This window comes from Acanthochromis polyacanthus, chromosome 4 (assembly GCF_021347895.1).
Source record: "Acanthochromis polyacanthus isolate Apoly-LR-REF ecotype Palm Island chromosome 4, KAUST_Apoly_ChrSc, whole genome shotgun sequence".
Taxonomy (NCBI): Eukaryota; Metazoa; Chordata; class Actinopteri; family Pomacentridae; genus Acanthochromis; species Acanthochromis polyacanthus.
Genome location: NC_067116.1, coordinates 31165284 through 31190228, shown reverse-complemented (window position 1 = coordinate 31190228; position 24945 = coordinate 31165284). Strand labels below are relative to the sequence as shown.

The 24945-nt window shown below is 39.5% G+C and overlaps 2 protein-coding genes across 16 annotated transcripts in view; one reads left to right on the top strand and one right to left on the bottom strand.

Annotated features, from left to right (window-relative positions):
* Window positions 1-24945, top strand: part of agxta (alanine--glyoxylate and serine--pyruvate aminotransferase a) — a 491885-nt gene that overhangs the window by 359657 nt on the left and 107283 nt on the right. The gene's annotated exons all lie outside the window — the stretch shown is intronic.
* Window positions 1-24945, bottom strand: part of ptprfa (protein tyrosine phosphatase receptor type Fa) — a 396740-nt gene that overhangs the window by 289169 nt on the left and 82626 nt on the right. For all 15 annotated transcript variants that reach the window (XM_051947515.1, XM_022191302.2, XM_022191308.2 and 12 more), the window contains exon 2: window positions 1763-1937. In XM_051947515.1, coding sequence (XP_051803475.1) covers window positions 1763-1856 — 94 coding nt within the window. In that variant the 5' untranslated portion in view covers window positions 1857-1937. The remainder of the gene's footprint in view (window positions 1-1762; window positions 1938-24945) is intronic.

The window sequence follows — 24945 nt, the reverse complement described above, 5'->3', positions numbered from 1 at the left end:
AATAGTAGCAGTTATAAAATCCACCACATAATGGAACTCTTCTACAAAGCCTGTACAGTCACTTAAGTACATCTTTGACTATTACATAGAGAAACTTTTCACTGATTTAAACTTTAGAAAGGTCCAGATGATTTGCTCCACCACTGACTGTTCTGACTGGGTTTCATCCACAAAGTGAGCCTGAATCATTTCCATCTCCTTTCTTCTCTTGATCTGCTTTTTACTCTCCGACTTTTTATCCCCCTCTTTCTTTAATATTTTTCTGGCTTCAGAGTCAAATTGGTGATGTTAACACCAAACTAGTCAAATGACAAACTGTCATTACACTCTGGAGCTACAGTTTTGGTTACATCTCATGGTTGTTTATTTCTATGACTCAGTCAATCATGTTTCTGATGCCTTTAAATCATTATTTTCTGTGTCTGATTCAGTGCTATTTAAAAATACCAATGTCAATGAACAATCCACAGCATTCAATTCCACCAACGCAGTTTTTCATAAAAGGAACGCCTTCAGTTCAGGTTTGTAATAGGTCTTCAGATAAAGAAGAAGAAATTTGTTTACATGTTGCTTTTATGTTTGCTCATATTGGTTTGTTCTTCATTTCTGAACTGTATGTTGTATAGAACTGCATGGCACAGACTTGAGTAAGGTTATGTTTAAGGGCTGGATTTTTAATCCTTCTTTATTTAATGGTCCCATATAGTGGAAATGCTTTTGCATTTTGTGGTTGTTACAAACTTGTGTCAAATAAATGCTGTTAAAATATAAAGGCGTTTACTTCTGCCATTTCTAAAGCCCCACACAACAAGTTAGGTTCCCAGCTTTACAAGCGAGTAACAATTTCCCTCAGGACAGTGTCTCTTCCTAAAGGAGGCTAGAAGAGCAGCAGTTCTCTGGTTTTCAGAATAGAACAGCCCGAAACCCAGGGGTTATACAGTCATGGCGATATGAACCATCGTTGAAGGATTTTGAGCTGAAAAACTGAAAGACTCATTGTGAGGGTATGTGAGACTGATTAATTTGACTAAAATTGGAAAAGGGGCACAATATAAGACCTTTAAATGTCAACTTGGGCTTGTGAAAATAGACCCAGGAGTTTTAATTTCACTGAAACTCGACTTGGTTCTAAAGATGCTTAAAAGTGCTGATGCAATGCAAACGATAACAATTTACAGCTTTGTGTATGATCAAGTACTTTGGGAAATGTCTGGGCTTTTATGCTGACTGTTTTGAATACTTTTTAATTGAAAAAGTAAGAGAAACTATATATTTTCGTATTTCGTCCGATAAGTAACATTCAGCAGCACTTCACCTCTTTGCTGACACCAACTTTAATACAGTGAGTGTGAATGAGAGAGGTATTTGGCTTTGTGTAACAGTACAATAGGAGGACTGGGTGATAGTGCAGTAAAACAAAAGCATGATGAGTGGCTTTTGTCTGTGAATATGACTGCTGTGAAAAACCTGAGATTAAAAGCACAAGTGAGTCTGTTGAACAATCCAAATGAATGTAAAGCACAGGAAATCTCAGCACTACATCCATCTTGCAAAAAAGACATTTTGGGAGGCAGAAAGAAGTCCACAATACCCATTTTCTCAGATGCTTTTGTAATCAGAAACCAGTGACTGATGTTGTATTTCAGTCACATAACAAAGTTCCACTTAAAAGCTGTGTCTGCAGCTAATGGATCCTACCTGCCAGTAAAACTGTTAACATGTGGGTTGAGCTCTGAGCTGTGTGGATAATATTAGTACTCACTCTCTGTGTGAGAAGGCAGCACCAGTCTGGCCAGCAGCAGGAGATGAAGAGCTGCCCTGCTGAGAAACGACAGCCGTCTGAATCTGAGGTCCATCTTCTGACTGTTTGTTCGCTCTCCGCTGGTCCCGACGCTGCTGTTAATTGGCTATGAGCTCACACGTTCACACAGTGTCACCTGGAGAAAGATGAGAACTGATGTTTAGACATGAGTTCTATATAGGCTCTCTGCAGTTCATTAATGCCTCTACACCTAAACATCCACTACATAAACATCTGGTGGGTTTGATGGGTCATTTTTGTGATAAAGAACTGTCACATGCTATTTTTTTTTCAAAAACACCTAATTACACTAATTACTATTAAGTAAAACATAAGGCGTAGTGTCTCAGTGGTTGGCACTGTCACCTCACACCTTTAAGATCCCTGGTTCACGTCCCGGCCTGGGATCCCTCTGTGTGGAGTTTGCATGACCAACTTTCCAGCTAGAAAACCAGTGCCTTCCACCCTAGGTTAACAGTTGATTTTTATGTGCAGGAGGCTTTAGTTCTATTGGCAATGGAAAAGGTACATGTCTGTGCCAAAGCCACTTCAAACCACTAAAAACACGGGCTGCAGAGTTATTCAAATATTAATCTCAATCACAATTTTGGCTTCGTGCAATGAAATAAATGTGACCGTTTGCAATAATGACATTTAAAATGCTCTACTCGTAGAAAACTCCATTGCATATCAAACTGAGCATTTCCGAAACCAATTGCCAGTCACCAGGGAGCAACTGATATTTTTGGGAAGCTGTCATGCTGCTGCACATGCACCCCTGCAGTGGCAGCCTGTGCAAAACTTTCCTAGATGTTGTGGCTGCAGTATAGAGTAGAAGATATGCAACAAAGCACAAAGGGGCAAAATCAAATGTCTGCAGCAGAAGTTGAATCCACTGGAATGGGTCATATATTCGTTATTTGGATAAAGCGATGTTAAGCTTTTAAAAAAAATCACATGCAAAGAGTGCATGAGTCGGACTTCTTCACCTACATGAAAACACCACAAACTGCAGCTCGATGAGAAAATGACAGCCAAAAAGAAGAATGTTGCTAAAGTTACCTCACTGGATTCTGTGCAGCGTTAACTCAGGCATCAATAACAGCACATCATACTATCTCACATTTAATTTTACATAAAAAGTTTTGGAAGAATTTTAGTTATGCATTGCCTCTAAGAGATGCTCTGAGATTTTCTGATGTTGCAAAGATTTGTACATGAGCAAGAATGAAGCACAACATGTGGTAAAAGCAGTGTTCTAATTAAATGTCAAAGTACTATAGAATTTATTCATCCCTAAAAGCAATGAGGAATTGTGATAACTTGTCATGATTATCAATTTGGCCATAGTAGTGCGGTTCTACCGAACACAGCAATAAACTAGACACCGTCTTGTGATAAGCTCGCTGTGACAGCTGTCAACATGTTAACGTGAGCAGTCATGAATCATATCACAACCACCTTCAAACTCAGCCTTCATTTTGAGCTCAACTACACATCTGTGAAGTTTCTTGACTGCAGTTTACACATTTGTGAGACTATGTCAACAAAATACACACAGACAGACTCTGGATAACAATGCATGCTACAAACCTTGTGATGCTGCTTTGCATTGTTTTCCCTGCAGCTTTATGTCCAAGCTCTATCATATCTTAAATACATTACAGTAGTAGAACTACTACAACCACTTAACCAGCACCATGCTGTGGCTTTTATTTCCCATGGACACATGACTGGGATTCAGAGACAACAAGGTGTCTCATAAAGCACCATATAAGGTAGAACAGTGAGTCATTTAACGTCAAAATGTAAGTCAACAGTACGATTCCATGGTGGTGTAATACAACAAACAACTTAACAGCTGATTTCTAAATATGTCAGTTCTGTTTATATCACACAGCAGTGCACATGTAGAATACAGATACATGATTTCCACGTGTTTCATATATATGTCCTTAGCATATGTAAATACAGTGTTGTACCACAGAGATTACACTCTGCCTCAGGTACAGATTAGAACTAAACACAAAACACATGTTTATGTTGACAAGCACCAATGCATGCATTAAATACATAACCTACACACTCCTCTATATCGGTATACATATTTTCAGCTCTTCACTGATTTTATAGCAAAGCATATTAAAGAAACAAGGATGAAAAAAAATCCTCAGAAGCAGTGCTGCATATGCTCATTCACAAATCAATAGCTGACTGAGTAACCAATCAATGCAGACCTGGGACATGAATACAGCATGTGATTCATTCATACCAACACTGTAGTTCAGTTCTACACACTGCTGCTGAATTACTAAATGCATCACCATCAGAATTAACAGGTGTTTGACTATCTCAGGAAAGATGGGTACATTTACAACACTATCATGGAGACATTTGATTGTAGTAAGTTGGAGGATGTGCGTTATCTTAAGATAAAAGCACAGCTCGATCACCTGACCACAGCTGCCTTTTATTATGTTACTGTTTGCATCTTGCTGCTTATTATCGACACATTTTGGTCATTTGGCCTTTACATGACATTGAGAATAGACAGAAAACAAGGAAAATGACCTGCAACAATGGTTGATTGATTATAAGCCTGGTTGATTATCAGATATGATATTTAGGTACTTAGGTGTTCAGTACTGTTAATATTTGAAGTGATTTTTTGCTAAATTAATTTAAAAATGTGCTCTTTTTTCTATCATTAGTCACCACTGTATGGTCTAAAGAGATTATTCTCTGCTTCATTGCTAATAATCAATATCAGCCCTGTCAAAACTAAATTGGTCCACCTCAAGTGCCATCGAGCAGAAGGCATTTCGGGGTATATTCCTTCTGCTCGATGGACAAAAGGAATATACCACTGGAGATACCCCAGTAAAATTCACCCTATATATGACTTAAAAATACTTGAGCAACCAGAATGATTTATTCACTTCAACACCGCTGCTATTATCAAATATAACACGCATCACAGGCAAACCTGCCCTCTATGTTTCACAATATGCAGTAAGCACATGCTTCTTGTGGTTTCCACTAACTCCACATGGGTACTGAGAAGCATTCATCTGGAACACAAGTACAGCCGAGTGCGCACAACTTCACTGATTGCACATCAAACCAGAGATGTGCTGTGAATTCAGGGATCAGAGTGATACAAACTCCCACCTACCTCAGCACACAAGAAAACCACAGGGAGAGGAAGAACTGTATTTTCCCCTGATTTTCTTGCTTTCTCAGATGAAACCCAGAGCAGCATGAATCCCGTCAGCGTCCGCATCCACGCAGATGCACTCAGCCAACAGCTCAAACTGGACGTATCCAGTCAGTCTATGTGCCTTTCAGTATCCTGTGATTCAAATGTACTGAAACATAAGAAAATGCTTTGATTGTTTCCCCACAGTGTGACTGAACAAACACGGAAACAATTCAGAGAAAATTTAGGGACAATTTCCAATGTCTTCGGCATGCCATTAGGAATGCTGTGACAGGAAGGCTGGAGGACACGAAGTGCTGGACTTCCATGGACTTCCTGTTGCAACAGCATTTCTTCATGCCTTTGATATTGTTTGCCAGCAGCAAATACTTTCATTACAGCAGCTCCACATCTCTAAAGCATCTCAACTTCAACTCCCCGATCAGGGTAATTCCTCAAGTTATTTACATTTTATTTTGCAGCACTGCAGTGTTATAGCATATTTATAACAGGACAACAGACACACTATCCAATATTAAAAATAAAACATTAAGGATATCTGTCAGATGTTTGGCCACCACATGACACCAGAAAAGCTTCAATGTACCTTGACAGATTCTCCATTTCTCTGAAGTCTACTGGAGGGATGGACACCAATTCTCCGAACGATATTCCCTACTTTAGTGTTTTTATGATGGTGGTGGAGACCACTGTCAGTCCAAACACCCATAGATGCACGGTTGAGGTGAGACCTGGTGACTGTTAAGGCGATAGCTTTTGAGTTTATATCATTTGTAGAGACAAACTACAAGGGACAGTCAGGACTGCATAAAAAAAATTAAAAAACATATTAATTTCCAGATAGAGGAAGCAAAAAGAACACATCAATGCAGGTCCATCACATCCTAGACACAACCTGCTCCAGCTCCTCCTCTCTGGTAGGTCTTACAAAGCACTAAACACATAAAACAACCTGACAGAGGTTTCTTCTCACAGGCCACTGCACTGATAAATATTTAAATCATTCAGGAAGAAGCCATCCTGAATCTCAGCCCTGAACCACTGTATATACTGTACACACTGTATATTACATAGTTGCTTATATTTCCTCCTCAACAACACAGCTCTCTATTCCACTGCACTATCCTCCATCTCTGTCTTTATTGTTAACTGTACTTTTGCACTAAACTTTGGTTCATTTTAAGTTTGCACTAAAGCGCTAAATTATTTCTAGGGCTGGCCCGAATAGCAGTTTCTGGGCTCCAGATATTCGACCCTGATTAATGACGAATATCCAAATATTTGGTTTGGCTCGTAACGTCTGACGGAGGGGGAGGGGGAACGGAAGAACTAGGCAAATATTACGATCGGTTTATCTCATAAGGTCCGACGGTGGTTCCGTTGGACAAATTGACGAGACGAACACCAATCGTGCGACATCATCCGACAGAGGAGAGGATCCGAATATTCAGATCTCAAAATAAATATTCGGATACCACCATCATGACCGAATATTCGGATATTCAGATCCAGCCTTAACTATGTCAAACTTTCACACATATCTATAGTTGTACATAGTAGTTAAACACTTCTTTTCCTTTTGTAACCTGCTGTCATTGTTTGAATCCAAGCATTTTAATTTGTGTGAGTACTTTAAAAGCAAAGAAAACACCAGAATCAAATTCCTTGTATGTGTTCACATATTTGGCCAATAAAGCTGATGTGGATTTTGATTTTGATTAAACCATTTAGTGACCTTGTGTCCTGTGAATACAGCGATTGTCATCCTCTAAGAGACCATTCCCTTCAGAGGAGAAATGTTTCATCAAAGGATAAAGGTAATCACAGACAACTCTAGTGATTTACAGTGACTCTTCCCTGAAAGACAACAAATGGACCCAATTCATGGCAGCAAAGAGTCCCCACAGTGTAAGAAGGCCACTGGATCTCTTCACTGTAAGGGTCCTGCATTCAGCCTGTAATGTCCTTCAATTTGTCGCCTCTCGGTATGTTATAGTTAAGGCTACATGGTGTGGTTTCCACTGTTGCCAAGGTAACATGACAAGCAAACAGAAAGTTGAAAAGTGTCACAATAGCCATCTGAAGCAGCTGCAGGAGGCAGCAGTGCATGTGCAAGAGAGCAGTGGCCTTCTTTCTCCAGCTACCAGCAGTGCTGCCATGATAGCCGGTAGAAGCATCCAACCGCTGTCTGAAATCACCTCAAAGTTCACTGCTTCCTCTGATCTCCATCCCAGTGAATCTGTAGGTCACCATGGAACAGCCACCTAACTGCTGCTACCTCCTCCCACACAGAGCACTCGGGCTGCAACCAATAATAACCTTTATTGTTGATTCATTTTTATGGAATAATCAACTCATGGACTCCTTTCAGAGTCCAAGATGATGCCTTTCAATGTTTTATTTTGTCTCCAACGCAAAGATATTCAGCTTACCGTCACAAAGGAAGAAAGAAACCAGGAAACGGTAAATTGACTTGCACTGGACTCTGTAGAGGCAGTTGTGCTCAGTTGTATATGTGAAGTACTTGTGTGTGCTTGAATGATGAATTCAAACTTTAAATTCTTTGAAAAAAATCTGCCTTCCACTATGCTACTTGGTGTTTGATAGAACTGTATTATTTTGTCGAATATGACGTCTGTGATTTGACTGTTTTGCTCTAGAGCTCCATTTCAGTGTGTTGAGGGCTTAAATAATAGATACGAGAAAAAGAAATCTTGAAGAAAGACCAGCAATAGCAAAAAACAAAAAAATAAATAAAAGCAGAAGGAAATTAAAGGAGTTTGTACTGTGTCTGTGTACTGTCTATCAGGAGATTACATCTCCCATCCAGCAGAGCGGCCTAAAAGAAACCTTGCATTATTTATCTGTTATGTTGTCCAATCACTGCAAGAACAGCATGTCTCAGAAGAAATGGTCATATATAGTTCCAATCACATTTTTATTGATGAATTAATGCCAGACCAGATAAACCAAACCACAGGGGCAACAGAAAATACAGGACAACATGACTGAATGTTACACAACACTTGTATCTTCCAAAGAAATTGCATACATGTTCTGTAAACATGTGGCTGCAGCAGAAATTTACCCTCCATTTTTACATGGATTTAGGGGGTGTTTTATAATGAAGCATCATGTCAAATATGTAAAAATGCATCTCTTCTTGCAATACACTGGTGACAAATGAGTATTTGACAACTAACACAGAGGCACTCTAAATAGATTTCCCCATCTAATTTGACTGGCCAGAGTTACTACTTAATGACTCCTTGTAGGGCAGAAGGGTAGCGTGAGCCAAAGTTAACTGACTTGTGGTGAAGAGGAGCTAATTAATTGAAGTGACACATTATTAAATTTAAATATTAATGACAATACACACACAAAGAAACAGGTTTTTTGCTGTTCAGAGGTCTTCTACATCTTCAGGTACACCAGTATCACGGTGCATTGGTGGATCAGTGTCTTGCAATGAATCAAGTATCACAAAGTTATCATGATAGTATTTTCAGCTACTCTGTGATTCCCACACCTGGCTGTAAGGAAACTAAAAAGAACTCTACGCTGAATCTTCTGCCCAGCAGAGCTTTATAGCGGCTTTCGACTAATGTTTTCAACAGTCTGGTTCCCAGTGGGACTGTACGATCTTGGAAAGGACTGACACTACAATGTTCAGTTTTTTTGTAGTGTGAATAAAACGTAGGCATTTTCACCAGATGAACTGAATAACTCAAGAGGCTTATTTTGTAGGGAAGAGTGACTGAACAGAAAATAAAAAAATAAAAATCTGGAGAAAAAATACTTTGAAAACATTTGAGTGTGACACTTTTGGAATCTTTCTCATATGATGCAACACCAGCAAAAGCATCCTCGTATTTTTTCGTTTGAGTTGCATTAAAATCTGACTGTACTCCTCATACATACAGCACTTTATGTTACTGACTAAAACTATCAATTAAGTCAAAAATGATGCAATTTTGGTGTTTTGTTTTAAAGACAACATGCCGTTTAAACCCATGGGCATGTTTTGTGGTTTAGAGGGTGAACGTGGTAAAGCTACCATGAATACGGAAACGGAGCATGAATATTAGAAAAACTAACAAACAGACTTCTGTATAAACATGTAACAGCTAAAATGGTGAGCTTATACTGTCAGAGAGTGTTCATTTACAGTAAACATAGGGAAAACACTGCATAGTAAGGGACTAAGTAGTGCTTACTATATAGAGAATTTTACAACTCTGTGACTTTTATTTTTGAGGACCGAATCCACAGCCCACCCAGGGAGCTGCACAGGACAGCCCAGCTGGTGAGCTCATACAGGGAAGGTCACAGCAGGCAATAAATGAGGATGCTCCTCAATCACAATGCGATCCAGTGGTTTAGTGGCAGCCTCATCTTCCCCAGACAGACTGTCATATACAGGGCCACGTCTCCCCTTCATCAGCAAGAAAGGAGTGGCATCTATCACCATCAGGCCTGTCAGGCGGGGGGAGAGAGCAGGAGGGAGGCACAGTGGCTTTACCCTCCGTCATCTATAGATGAAGCCAAACAAGATCAAACCTAGCACACACCTGTGTTGTAGTGCAGTATGGTGGTTATAAATCATATATTTCCACCCATTACTAATGAAAGGATGAAATTAAACCGATTTAGTGAGACGCTCTTCAAAACCGTTCAGCTACAGGAATTATATCAATTACAGCTGTGCGAAATATCTCACTTGGGTTTTTAAGATACATTGGTAATATTAAGATCTGAATTCAGGAGCTGAGCCCACAGGCTGCTATGAAAATATGAAAATCTTTCTGCCACATTGAGTTCATCTCTACTAAAACCATCAAAGGAGGCAATTGTATAACAGCTGCTTTACAAACGGAAGGAAGGCAGAGTGTGCAACTACTTTTATTGGGGTGTTTTGAAAGTCCACAAGGCTCCAAAGAAAGTACTTGTAGAAACTATGAAAACAGACGAAGGTTCGGGGTGTAATCTAAAAATACTGAGCAGGCAGGCAGTGGACTGTGTGCGTCTGCATTGGTGTCACCACTCCTTCTCCTGAGCTTCTCCTTTCACTGCAGCACCATCCGTCACGAGGACAAACTGCCACAGCTGAGGCAATAACTACACTGTGTATGTGAAGGTTTTCCTGCAAGGGATGACAGCACAGCTCACCACCTGTAACCTCCTAATAACCCCAACAGGGAACTAACACACGTCTATTACTGTCACCTAGCAAAATGCTGTATGTGTGTGTCAACCCCATCTGAACATCCGGAAATCACTGGAGGTTTGAAAGGCATGGAGTTTTCTTTAAACTGCCAAAAATACACCATTTATCACAGAATCTGAAAAACTGGAAAAACATTTAGATTTTAAACTTTTAGAGGTTTTTAAACAAACCACATGTGACTTTTGGTTGGGTCTGGAAAATAAATCACATCAAAGCTTTCAATCAATTTCTTTTCATATGTCTCATTTTAGAAATGGTCAAAAATGCACCTTTTGCTCTAACCTGATATTCTTCACTCCTTGCCCCAACAGAGAAGCCATGACTGACTAAACAGCAACCAACAGTCATCTAACAAAAATTCAGGGATATTAAACTTGGCTGAACTGCAGGCTGTGTTTACACAGAACAGATTGTAAAAAAAAGGACAAAAAAAAAACAAATACAAAATGAAACTAGTGACATTTATAACATGTAGAAGGCCCATTTTTTTTCACTACAAATATGGCAGATGTATAGCACTGTAGCATAGAAGCCATTTCTGTGTTCTCTCTACTTCTAGCTAAGGTACTGCTGTTTCCATAGAGATGCAGGACTTTATACTGCAGTGAAAAATGAGACCACAATGAGTAAAAATGTGACAGGAGCAAAAAGATAAGGTCACAGTGCACACGCAGGGCAAAGAGGCAGGTAAGTAGCCAGACAGGTTGGCAGGCCATCAAAACTTCTCATTCCAAAAGCAATAACTGGATTTTTATAGGCCTGCGCCTGCCACAATTCACAGATTCTTTTTATTATCAGAGCAATTAATGTATTAATTGGCATCTAGCTTTGAAGTCAGACTTTAACTTAAATTGATATAAATCCAACATTTTAAAACTGCAACATAAAAAACAGCCTAACTAATAGAAAGCTTGATCCTTGCTACAGGTCACCCCCGCACATATACACAAACACACACCGTAGTAATGAAATGCTATGATGGATCAGAATTACTGGTGCTCTATTAATTATTTCATCTTGTCATGTCCCTTTGAACACAAGCTGAAACTAATGCAATCTAATCCAGCACCCCTGCAATAAATCCTACCTGCGTGAAGATTAGCGTTTTAGAGAGGTGCTGATTCATGTACACTGGAGTGTGTGAAGGTGCTTCACTTGCTCCCTCAAACAAGGAACTATCGGGGCCCTTTGGAAATGATTTCAGTCCATTTAGGGACTCTATAACACCTTGATCAACTTTATTTGGACCGGCCTATATTTAACCTATCAGCCCAAGCTTTTATCTTGGCTAGTCATACGTGCTATATCTTGTCATTTTTTTCTTTTTTTTTTTTCAGGACAGTCTACACTATCTCGATCTTCCATCATTTCACATAATAATACTGCACATTGTTAATGAAAGCCTTTTTCATCAAAGAAAATATTTAGAAATATGAAATTGGTATGATTTTACACGTGTCTCAGCATAAAATGCTGGCAGTGTAACGAACTTTCCGGACGTTTGTAGGGCAGATTGTTCTGGCAATATAGCAATAGAAGAACAAGGGTGGTGAAATAAAATTTTTGCTTGCTGCCAAGTAGAAATACATTTTATTGGCTCATATTTTCATTACACAGTAGCCTACCTGCTGAGGTGCATTGTCAGAAGAGGCAAATCAGGCAAATGTTTGATATATGGTAGGTTATGTAACTATAGGGACTTTGTTGCTTGTTTAAAAGAGATGTAAGAGTGTGAAAAGTTGAAAAAATAGTAAACATTCTACTTTGCAGAGATTTGGTTTGTCTTACATAACTATATTACCTTGATACATATAAAAATGTAGCAAGCATAATTACAAAAGTCCAGTTCTGCTCTATCTTTATATCACAAGCTGCATAGACATAAACAAATCTAGATATAACAGATCCACAAATTAATTCATGATTAGTTTGATCATTAAATGTGATGCAAATCCTAAATTACCCTCACCTACACAGAGAAGCACATCATTTGAAAGGTTTGGTCATGCAGTTTCATTTGATATGTGCTACACCTCACTGCAATGAAGACTTAGAGAGCAACTAAACTGTGAATTGTGGCGCAAAGTGTGACTGTTCAGTTTTAAGAGTTAAAGTCCTGAAATAGAGAGAATTATTCACATTTGGCTCATCTCCTGCATAGCAGACTTTCTCAGACCGAGACATTACAACAACTACTCTGCTGAAACTGTGATTCTCTTCTTGTCAAAGGTCATGACTGTAACTTTTGTTTTGCTGTTGACCTCATCTTGTAAAATTGCAGCATGATTTCCAAATTAGATGTGTAACCGCTCACCTTAGTGAGGATGCTAGTGCTTAAACCTGTCATCTGGCTTTTCAATATTTAACTCTGCGTCTAACTGCACAGGGCTTCGTGTTGATGGCTGGCTCATTGACCTGTGGTTCCTCTGAATCAGTAACCTTTTCTTCCACATCCTTTGCAAAACATGTCAGCAATCAGAACTTTCAAAGCTATTAGTGCGGTCAGTGGCTTCGTAAAAACTTGTTATCAGATTAGCGGAAACAGTATTTGGAACTTGTCTTTAGAATCTAGTCCTTTAAATGACTGCAGCCTTCATTCCTCAGCTGGATCCACTGAGTTGTCAGAATTGACAAAAGAGAGGAAAAAGGACAGATCTACAATCAGAGACAGAGAGAGAGCCATTGCTGAATGGCTTCATTGTGCACTACTGATAAGCCACTACCTATAAAAGAGTATTCTGCAGTTCTGCTGAGTTCTAAAGCCCGCAGACTTAGTGTACCATTAAAAGCTTTCCTTTACTGTGTCTTAGTCGGGCCATTCTCTACCTCAAGTCCAAAGTCCATGCAGATAAAGGCTGCAGTCATTCACACAGCATGAAGGGAGGAAGTGCTGGTGTGGGGGTTCATCCTGAGCTTCCACCACCACTGGCTGGACAAATCAAAGCTGAAAGCTATGAGGTGGCTGGAGGGTTTTAAGCAAGACACACATGTGCCATTAAGCAGCTGATCATTAACTTCTTTAATTTCTGCCTGAAAAAGCACCCACATATAGTCACTAACAGCTCAACAACTGTGAGGACAAAATAAACAACCCTGAGCTCCACAAATAAGAGGCGCTTGGAACACAATAAATATTTCTTTATTCATCACGAGGCCACAGTGAGATTTAAAGAACTATGGCAATGTTAAATTCTAAATTTCTGCCTGAAGTCTGATATAAAAGAGTAAATAACAGCCTGTTAAGGAGTCAGAACACTGATGCTATTGAATCTGTTCTAAAAGTCTTCAGCTGAGGCTGGAACAAATATGATGCAGCAGAAATGGAGCATAACAGGCAGTCTCTGTATTGAGTCTACCAGGCTCAGCAACCCTCTAAAACACCAGCAGGATACATTTTAACAACAGATTTGGCCTGGACCTGATGCAGGGATCTGCAGGGTGGAAAAGGCTAATAGTCATTAACCCTCTGAACCTCAAACTTGTTGGCAGGTTTGTGTGGCTTCTCTAAAAATAAATCGACAAAATGATGGCATTTATTTGAGCCAGAAACGGGAAGAAAAGCAGATTTGGACTTTCTAATGGTCCTTCAACTAGTTATCTGTGACCTGCTGTTCCATTGCAAAACTTAACTAAATCAAAACTTAAATTTGTAATATTTCAGCAAAATTACTTTATTCAGTGTCACATTTCAAAATTAGCCAAACTGAACTGTTTGCATATGAATCTGCAAAACAAACAAACAAAAAATTCTATGGTAATTGGCACAACCATGAAGCCATTAGTTACTAAGATGCGACTAACAGTTATGTGGCGATAAATTCTAGAACTTTTTTTGGCTAAGCTGCAGGCTCTACAAACTAATTGAAAATGTAAGTGGGAAAACATGTATAATATACAGGGTTACCATTTTTTTAACCCATACTGGTAAGACTGTGGGCACACTGCAGTCAAAAAGTGGAAATCAATTTTTGTAAATAAATCAAAAGATTCAACTTGCCTTTGTTATGTACAGCAATATACATAACAAAAGACATCTCTGAGTTTTCTCCACGTGTAGCCATGGTTGTGCTTTTGGCAAAGAGATGCAGGACTTTATAATGTAGTGACAACTGCAATATAAATTCTTGCAATTCTGCACATTAATCCCCTGAGCTGCTTGGGGTTCACATAACCTGTTCATGTTATTGGTGTCAGATGACCATAGTTACAAAAAACCATTAAAGCATTTCAGTTTCATAGTGGCACTGCCTGAAAAATCACATCCAAGCCATTAAGTTGAATCAGCTGATAGCATAACAAACACAGTCATCCAGTAAAAAAAGTGGAACCTCAACTGTTGTTGCCAGCAATATAATAACAGTAACATGAATAATGTAGTTCCTGGGAAATAATTTCAAGGCATGAGCACAGCACTGGGTTTCTACCTGGACATCATCACAACCAAACATTAAATCATTACTGCCACATATATAGCAAGCTTACTTTGCTGACATGATCTTGACAGCTAAGCAAAGATCAAAAAATGGGGGTTTATATCTGATTGTTGAAGTAATTTCTCTCCCTTATAGTGCTGGTGGTCTGTGTCTATACGGGTGATTTAGCAAAGTAGCTTAGATTTGGAGTATAGCCACTGAAAAGTACAGGGAGCTAACCATCACTAGAAGATGAAACAAAGTACTAGAGTCTATCTCAGGGTTTTATCTGCTTCAGAATGGGCTTTAGAGGAGGGACTATAGATGACGGTAAGATCGGTCTTTGTAGTCTGTTACCTTATGTAAGTGAAATCCAACAATTTTCCTTTTATTTCTTATCACTTAGCAGAGCTTAGCACCAGCTGTGTCTCAAGTCATGATTTGACTGCACTCTGAAATAAATACAATGGCTAATCAGAAGGTTAATGAGTAAAGCCCTGCACCCCAAGTTCCTACTGTACCCCTGAACAAGGTCCTTAACTCTATCTGCTTCCTAACAAGCTGGGATATGGGAAGACTGCACTTTATCATACTCTTGGCAATGACAGTAAATTGAATCTTATCGTATCTTATCTTATCTTGCAGGTTGAGAGTTTACTTGTGGTGGTGGGTGGCACACACTCATGCAGAAACTTGTGCAGTCTATGGGGATGGCTAGTAACTACGCCATCGTGTCCAAAAACGTCACTTCCGTGTCCTACCAAACCAACGATATAATGGTGCTGTGTTGTGTCCTGTGTTGCAACAATAGAAATGATGTAAATAAAACGATATCTTTCAACCACTTTCCTCTGGACGAAAAGGAGAAGAGAAGATGGCTGACACTGATAAGGTAAGTTGGATTTCTAATCTTAGAAAATACATTTAGCGCTGGGAGCTAACGTGCGCTAGCTAGTATTAGCCGCTTGAATCATGTTATCTTTTTGTGTTATGAGGAGTGTTTGGGCCACATTACAAAAGAAACTAAAAGTGGTCGAGATTAAAGTCTCTGATAATAAGTTTATACTTTTAATTTATAAGAATAAAGTCTGCCGAGGGAGACTATTGTCCCAGTTTTGGGGACTTGGACTTGCTTGACCAATCTGCCCAAAATACTCGACTTGACTAGGATATGGGTCTATGTGACTTGGATTTAATTGAGTCCAATACTTGGACTGACTTGCTAAAAATGTTTGACTAAGATTGTTTTAACTGTTATGGATTCATGATTAGTGTAAAGAGATGCGTAGTTATTTACATATGCAAATTAGCCATGTGCTCCCGGCAGAAGTTAGCGCTAGAGTGTGCTGCTGGGAATCTTTAGAGTATACTTTTCAAATCTAACATAACAACTCTAACAAAGCCAAGTAAACGACATTTAACCTCACACAGATGATAAAGCTAGCTTTATTTCTGACATCCTGTGTTTGTTAGCTTACACTACTTAGCTCACCTCAACACTGTACGTTTTCCTTTTCATTGACGCCTACACTTTCCCTTTAAAACCACCTGCCAGCACACTAACTCTTACAACTCTGTTTGAGTTGTAAGAGTTAAGACCTCGCTTTACCGACTTCGGAAAATCCGCAAAATAAGATGTCACAGTGAAAAAGGTGACCGGTTCTTTCGCTACTGCCATTGTGTTTTCATTCGGTACGCCACGGCTTGGACACGGAAGTGGTCCATGACGTCACACTAGCCATCCCCATAGGGGTAGGGTGTAGTCATGGTTGTTTTCTGAAGCAACAATTTACAAGATGTCCTTAAAAAAAACCTCAGATGTAGACTATCAGTAGATGCTACAATTTAATAATGTTCCCTCACTGCCAGCCAGCTGTACACAGAGAAGCCTCTAGTCTCCACTCAGATTCTGCAGTGCAGTAGCTCAGACAGATGTGTGCCCAAAAAATAGTTTGAAACCGATGAAATAAAGTGTTCTAAAGTCAGATTTGTCTCAGCTGAAACCACCGACCTGTGCATAGCAGCTCTGAGACGAAGGATGTCAAACGCAGAACCACAACTTTTTCTTGACTCATCAACACCCAGACTGATGGAAATGCTAGATCAGAAAGCAGCACTTTGAGGAAGCTCATACCTTTCATGGACCAACAGCTGGGCACAGCATAGCACGACAGAGATGTAGTAATTGTATTTGGTTCAATGCGTTTTATCGTTATGATCTAATTTTATGATTAGGTTTATGTGAAATTGGTTTGGCCACGACTCGATGTTGGTCATGCTTCACATACCTGCATGGTTTTGCATAAGATACAAACACACTCTTTTTGAACCTGGCACCATTATTCTACATACACAAAGTTAGAATTGGCCTTAAACCGGCATATACATGGAGACAAAGCCCCAAAAGCCTGCTTCACTTGTTTGTTTCATGACTGTGCATGTGGAAGAAACAAAGGCAGCACAAAGACACACTCTTTTCTCTTTCACATTTTATGTTGCGCGACCGCAACTCAGATGTAATAAAAGATGGGCGATGAGCCCACATTCAAAACCCAACCCTTGCGGTTCTCCACACAGTCCCACAATGCTCCTCTGCAGACACTGATGAGTCCGCCTCATCACTCTGTGGAGAATTTGAGATACTATACAGGCTATTCGTCGACAGGGTTATTCACTTATTGACGGCCGAGACAGTTGGCAGGAAGAAATACTGGCTGTCAGCCTGCAGCCGCAGCACATGGATGAGAAGCAACCTTCATAGAGCTTTGATACATTAATGCAGTGAGATGAAACACTGCACTCATCAATCACCAATCATTTCAGTCTTTTCATCAATCCACACGTCTGACATCCAACATCCTAATCAATTAAAGTGAGAAACAGTCGGCTTTTTATTCACTGCTGGGTGTTTTCTGTGATTGTGCACCAATGTGATCAACACAAATTAAATATGCATTATGGTTTTTCTGTGCATTCGAGTGTCTTTTATTTTTTACTACAGCACTGAAACTGCTTCTTCTCTAAATTTGCTCAGATTTTTGGTTTGAAGTAATGGAGTGCTCTGACAGACAGAAAATTTAAAGCTTTATAAAATTCTATGACTCAAAAACACAGAAAATGAAGTTCTCCTTCATCCTCTCCCCACACTCACATACAGTGCCCGATTTCTATTTAGGTTAATCTTTTAAACTAGCCAATTATTAATCACTTTAGCAAGTAGCATCTAGGGACTGGTGCGGCTCATTACAGCCTGCATTATGCCTACACTTACTGCTATATCATATATGAGATGCCTTCCCTTACACAAGACAGATAGCTTCATGAAAGTAAAACATACATTTCAAGCACAGGAATCACTGTAGGTCCCTTGAGGTGCGCTTGTCCATGCCCATCTCCAGACCTTCCTTCATAAAAGCTGTGGTTAGCTGGGACTAGCGGTTGCCCTTGAGAGATGGGCTTAACAACTGAGAACAACTCCATGACCTTGTGTCTCCCACCACCATCAGCAATGCACTCCCAGCGACCTACTCCGAAGGCTAACAGACTTGATGTTTGGGTTGACACTGATTCAGGATAGCCACCATAAAACTCAACCTCAATTCAGTGCAGCAGCTCAGCCCAGGTCTTCCTCCATGCAAATCGTGGTTTTCCTTGCTTTCTTTATTCAGTGTGTATCAAGTGAGGGCTATGGTTCTATACAAGTTTCTTTTCATCTCTTTGTGGACGTGCATTTATGTTTGTTTTTCATTGTTATGTTAATGCTGAAATAACTGATCATCTAACCTAAATAGTTAAATAGGCTTATGTGACTACATTTAAAACAAACTCTTTTCTGGTCTTTATTACGAACAAGCAACTAAAAAAATAATCAGTGATCAATATAGATTGAAACTGTTTCATACTGCACAGCCCTATTAAACAACCTTTCAAACAATCAGCATTAGACCCACACATCGCTTAATTGATAAAGGAGAATGCACCATTCGCTCATTGGAAAATCAGAATCAGGCGGTTCGTCATAGCCTCTGCATTGGCTAAACTCCCATCATCCTTCATTCTGTGTGAACAGAAAGCTATGCGACATGGAACCAGAATTAATCCTTAAGGCAGCTTAAATAGTTCGTCCTGGATGAGAGCCACTGATGTGGGCTGCCTCTGGATTGTGGGCTGAACTTTACTTAACACTGCCCTCAAGTGAATCAGAATTAGTCGATGATACTGAAAATATGGCAACAGGATTTTCATTCAGTCTGGCTACTCATCTCTGACATGGTGTTCCGTTGAGAACACTAACCAGATCAAAGCTCAAAGTCATCATATTTCATCAAAATCTCTTTATTCTACATGTCTCATTTGAATGTTTTCCAAAAATAAACCATTTGCTATGACTTTCTGATTGAACTGCAGGCTGTGTTTACATGGAGCAGAGATGGAACAAGTCTGATATCAAATTAAAAATGTAAGCAGTCAAATGAAGGGCTTGGAAGCAGAGTGTCTGTCATTTTTGAGAAAAATGGGTTCAAAGTTTTGTGTTTTTAGTAATGGTCGAACACTTGAAGCACCACTGTTATGCTATATTTGAGTTGTGGGTTAGATCACTTTGCTTCTAAAATCTAGACCATAAAATATTACAGAAATTATATAAACTCAGCTTGGATTTTTTTGAAGGTTAGACCACTCTGCTTCGAACCCCCTCAAATATCTACAGGTAGTAGTCACTATTTTCAAGCAAGGGTAACATATACAGACAAAATGCTTTACAGGTTGATTCCAGTTCTGTTTATTTGCTTGTAAAATAAGTAATCACAGGAGTTCAATTTTAGTTTTTTATTTTTGCTCTTTTTTTTACGGCATCATAACTTTGTCATATTGCACTAAAGACAGTTTCAAAAACTCTCCACTTTGAGCCATTGTTGTACTTTCTCCATTACTTTACATTGCAGTGAATAAGGGATCCCACTTTGGGTTGAAATGCGATCGGAGCTAAAATCTAAAAAGCCGCTGGGGGTTCACAGGGTTACACCAATTATGGGGTACCATGATCTCTGGAGTCAAACTGCTGAACAGGCCTATTACTGTGAACATCTTTTGTAAAAGTACTGGCATCAAAAAAAAAAAAAAAAATCATCTGAAGTTGTCGTATTATCTCCATCTCAACAGCACTCAGTGATTTGTTTTTGATGGAGCTGACAAGCTGCTGTTAAAATTGAAATGAAATAAAGCAAAATGAGAGCCTTTGTGCTGACACAGTGATAGGCTGGTATTACTGTCTGAAAGGGTGAAATCAAAATGTTCCTCTGGCAGAAAAGCTGCTGATTACATTTTGTGGTAGTCCTCTTAATTACAGTCCCCCATTTTCTGTAATTATAGTATAATTAGAAACAATACAGTATATTATGGCAAATTACAAGTCAGTGAAGCAAACAATAAGGAAGAAAAAAATATTGTTCTGTTGTTTGTTTTTTCTGTCACTATTTGGTATTGTTGGTTTCTAAATCTCTGTAATCTCAATGGTAGACGTCCAAGCAGCAAAACGTGGTAAAGTGCCAACGATTTGTTACATTCCTATGCGAGCAACGCACAACATCACCAAGACGGGAGCTGCTGTCTCCTCACACTGCCGTTCAACACCACGCCAAAGGCCACAGACAAACTGAAGCTTTTCAGGCGACACTTCCTGACAGGACAGCTGCTCACGTCCGGCCTCATAAACACTGTTAAATATGAATGCAGCCGATCCGTCATGTCCACAGGCTGCGAGGGCAGACGGTCGCATCATTCCCTCACTACTGGAGACAAAACTGTGTCAGCAGACGGATCAATACGGCCCGGCGCTGCAGAAGTGAAGCGGCTGGGTTTGGACTGATAGATGGATGAGTGTGAAGCATCACTGAGGCTGACTGACAGCCGCCAACAACAAAAGAGTAAGTCAACGGTGAACTGCTCCAGTAGAAATGTAATAAAGCGGCCAGATCTCTACTTTATTACTTCTTCATTACCCCTTTATAATAAATTGCAAATGGCTGTAAATATTATTGTAGCACTAAAAACAATGAAACAATCCGCAGAAGCATTTAATTCCCATAACTGGTCAGTGCTGCAAATACTGAGGCTGACTGACATGATTTTTGGGTGACCCTGTAAGCCAAACGGCTTTAGCATTGGCTGAAAAATTGCACAGAACAGAATTCAAAGTGCACTGTAAAAAATGTTTTTAAAATTTGGCAAATGTTATTTATTCAAAATTTAACTTTTTTTTTTTTTTTTTTTTTTACAGATTTTCCCTGTTTTGCTAATATCTTGCAAAATCATTTTTTAAAATTAATTTTACTAGGTAATGGCCAAAAAAATGGTCATAAATAGGTATTCTTACAAATGGTAATTTGTCCTTTTATAACATTATACCATAAAATCACACTATCTTTAGTGTATGAAATGAGCAAAAGTTTCTGTTATTTTATCTGTGTTGTGAAACTTTTCACTCATTTAGTAAAATCACAGGATTTTGTTTTTATAAATGTACATGATAAACAGAAAATCTCTACATCAAAAATATGTATTTTCACCAGTGGCAATTAGCTTTTTCACAGTGTCTCAAATGGCATTTACTGTATTTAAATCCGGTAAAAACAGAGTTTTACAGATTTTTGCCATTACTTTTATTACTTTTTACAGCCCGAACGCTACAATATTGCATTATTCTATAACTGCCACCCTTGCTTCCAGGTTTTCATTGTTTTCTTGTAGGATTTTTTTTTGTGTATAATTCATCATAAAAACATATTTTCAGTTGATGTGTGAAGCAGGCTAGAAATTTTGAACTTTAAATGGTCTGATGGTGAGTTATAAATACACTGGATGTGTACGAGTCTCTACTTGAAGGTACTGTACAAGACAGTAGACAATAAGTGATTTTAAAGAACTAATGCCACTTTAAGCCAAGGTTTGGTTTGTATTGACAATCACAGACGATGAGTTTAAGGATTAAGTTGAACATCCAATGATTCTTTCAGTTTTTACAGTCTCTCTCTCTCTAAGTCATGTAATTTGTTTTTTTTAAGATAGCATGTCTTTCAAATCTGCTGGTAGATTTTGGGGTTTAGACGGGTTAAGACTTCACTTAGAGACTGCCCTTCAACAAATGGATTCACATGGAGTAAAACTGTGCAGCACAAAACATTAAAATGCATCTGAAAGAAAAACCAGTATCCAGCAGCTTAGTTTGATTTCAGAGACTTATTTCTGTTTCAAACACGTGTTACATGTAAGAAACTAATTAAGTTTCTATTTTAATACCTGAAACACTTCAATTTCCATGGAATTCAAATTCCGTACCTGCAGGCACAAATATCTGCCCATTCCCAGCAGCATCACTGAGTCACTCATCATTTCCCTGTGCATCAGCCATCAGCATACTCATGTATCTGCAGACAGACAGGCTGCCTGAGAGCAGGGCGGCCCCTCAGCTCCGTCTGATGATAAATATCCCCTTCATGTATGAATGATGACACATATTCAAAGAATCCCAGCCCTCCCCTGTTCTCCATTTTATTGTCCTACTCGACTCGGCTTAGTGAAATGAAGGCACAGAATGCTTGTCTTGGTGCATAACTCCTGTCATAACAGCCAGTCAGGTGGACTCCCCGACTGCATTCAGCAGGCGAGTCAAGACTCATCCTTAACTTCACACACAGAGGCTGTTGTGAATGTTGTGAAGCAACTCTGGAGGTCTGCAGGCTGTGTTGTCACACCGCTGCACCGCTTCAACAATGTGACAGTGGAGGGCTTCAGAAAGAGCTTTGTTGCATTCATCACTCAAGCTCAGAGGTTACACCAGCATTTATAAGGAAAGACTCTGACCCTGGCTGATTGTGTGGAACAGTAGGTTTAAGGTTGGTTTCTGGCATACTACACAAGATGATCAACACCACTTTCATGTCTGTATGACGAAAAAAGGTTCCATCCAGCAGTCTGTTAGCTTAGCATAAAGACTGGAAACGAGGGCTGCAACTACGGATTGCTTTCGTTGTCAATTAATCCCTTGATTATTCTGTGAAGTCAATCAGTTGGTCTGTAAAGTATCAGAAAACTTTGAAGACAGACATTGAAAGATGACATCCCAAAACGCCTTGATTGTTCACAACCCAAAGACATACAATCTGCTATCTTAAAACGAATAAAGAAATCAGAAAAATATATATTTAAAAAGCTGGCATCTGGAAATTTAAACTTTATTTGAGAAAGTGATGAAATTGGTTCATCAATTAACAAAATAGTTGAAGATTGAACTAATAGTTGACTAATCAACAAATTACTGCAGCTCAACTGGAAACAAGAGGAAGCTAGAATGGGTCTGTCTAAAGGCAATTAAATCCACCTAGCAGCGCTAAAGTTCTTTAATTAAAATGCTCCATTGCCGGTGAGCCAGACAGATTGATGAATGTGGGGATTGAAGGCTGTTCCGTGTGGTCTGACCCCACAGAAGTGCTAACTGTGGTGTAGCACTAACTGCTGAAAGCCTTAATGCTGCTATTATAGAAAGGTATCAGAACATATGAGGCTATGTAGAGCCCATGCTGACAGACATGTGAGCAACATAACTGAATCATGGAGCAACAGAAGATGGAGGTCTGGTTTGATGAGTCATGTTTTCATTTACATCATGGAGGCACTATGGAAAGAAGGCGAGCCGGCAGTGGAAGTGTGACGCTCCGAGAAATGTTCTGCTGGGAAACCTTGGGTCCTGCATTCATGTGGATGCTACTTTGACACTGACTGCCCACTCAAGCATTGTTGGAGACCTTGGACAGCCCTTCATGGCAGCAGTATTCCCTGATGGCTGTGGCCTCTTTAAGCAGGATGATGCTCACTGCTACACTGCGAACACTTGCTCACAAATAGTTTGAAGAACATGACCTGCAGTTCAAGGTGCAGACTTGCCCTCCATATCTTAATCTGATTCAGCATCTGTTGGGATGTGCTTGAAAAACAAGCGGGACCTATGGAGGCTTCACATCACAACTCCCAGGACTTAAAGGATCTACTGCCAGCGTCTTGTTGCCTGATGCCACAGGACATCTTCAGAGCCTCGAGGGGTCAGAGCTGGAGGGAAATCGACAAAATATCATGCAGGAGGTTTAATGTTTAAATATTTCTACGACTGACTGGCTGCAAAGTGTCAGGAAAGTGCTGAGACTCCAATGCAATAAAAGCAACAACGAATGACATTTGAAAAAAAAAATGTAAAAAGTAACTAATTTGTGCCATGACATGCAGACTGATCCGGCTAAGTCTTTAACAAGAAATCTTTTCATCACAGCTGACTGACATAACACTGAAGACGACAAGGGTGCAGCGGCTCTTTGAGAGGAGAGAGAAGTCATTATGAATCAGAAAGGCTTAACAAAACCCAGAACAATCCCTTTAAGGATTTTCTTTGCAGCTCCTGAATCACAGAGCCCCCTTGATGAGCAGTCGACTCAGAGAAGATGCTGCAGGGAGACTGTAACTGGCCTCCAAAGGCTGCATATCACTGACTGCTTCACACAGAAAAAGGATTCCTTCAGGCTGATATAATAAAGGGAGCCTCAAAGCAGAATATTTGCATCTCTTATTTATGAACAGCTTCGGATCATTTTCAATTGCAAACACTTAAGTCATACATTTCGAAGTTTATCTAGAGGACTTCATTAACGTAAAATTTAAAGATGAGATGGAAAAAAATACAGTCTAATATGTTGCAATGTTGTTCCACAAGAGCGAGATGAAGAGGGATTAAGTTCCTCACAGACCACAGTTATGGATGACACCCTAAATAACTGAGGCAGGGAAATAAAATGGTAATAAATTCCATCTATTTTGAACTCTGCTTCATACGCTTGTGGTGGAGGGAAGGGACTTTGAATTCCTACATCAAGAGGGAAGGAGTACAGCGAAATGCTCTCTTCACAGGGAAACCAAATTACTAGTGTTAATGGCAACTTCATCTTGATCTCCATCCGGCTGTGCTAAAGGTTTCACAAAGACTTCAGACATGAGAATGTGTGTGTATGCATGTGTGTAAGTATATAATTTCCTGTGAATGTCTTAGTAGTTGTTTTATGTCCGTAAAAACAACATTCCCTGAGCTCCGTGTGAAGTGTTTATTAGAAAGACGAGAGAACACACAGGAAGCATCTCTTAACCCTCTGAACCCCAGAGTCTGCCAGCAGGTTTCAAAGGCTTGTTATCTTTTAAAATATTGGCAAATTATACCATTTATCAAAACCAGAAACTGTAAAAACAG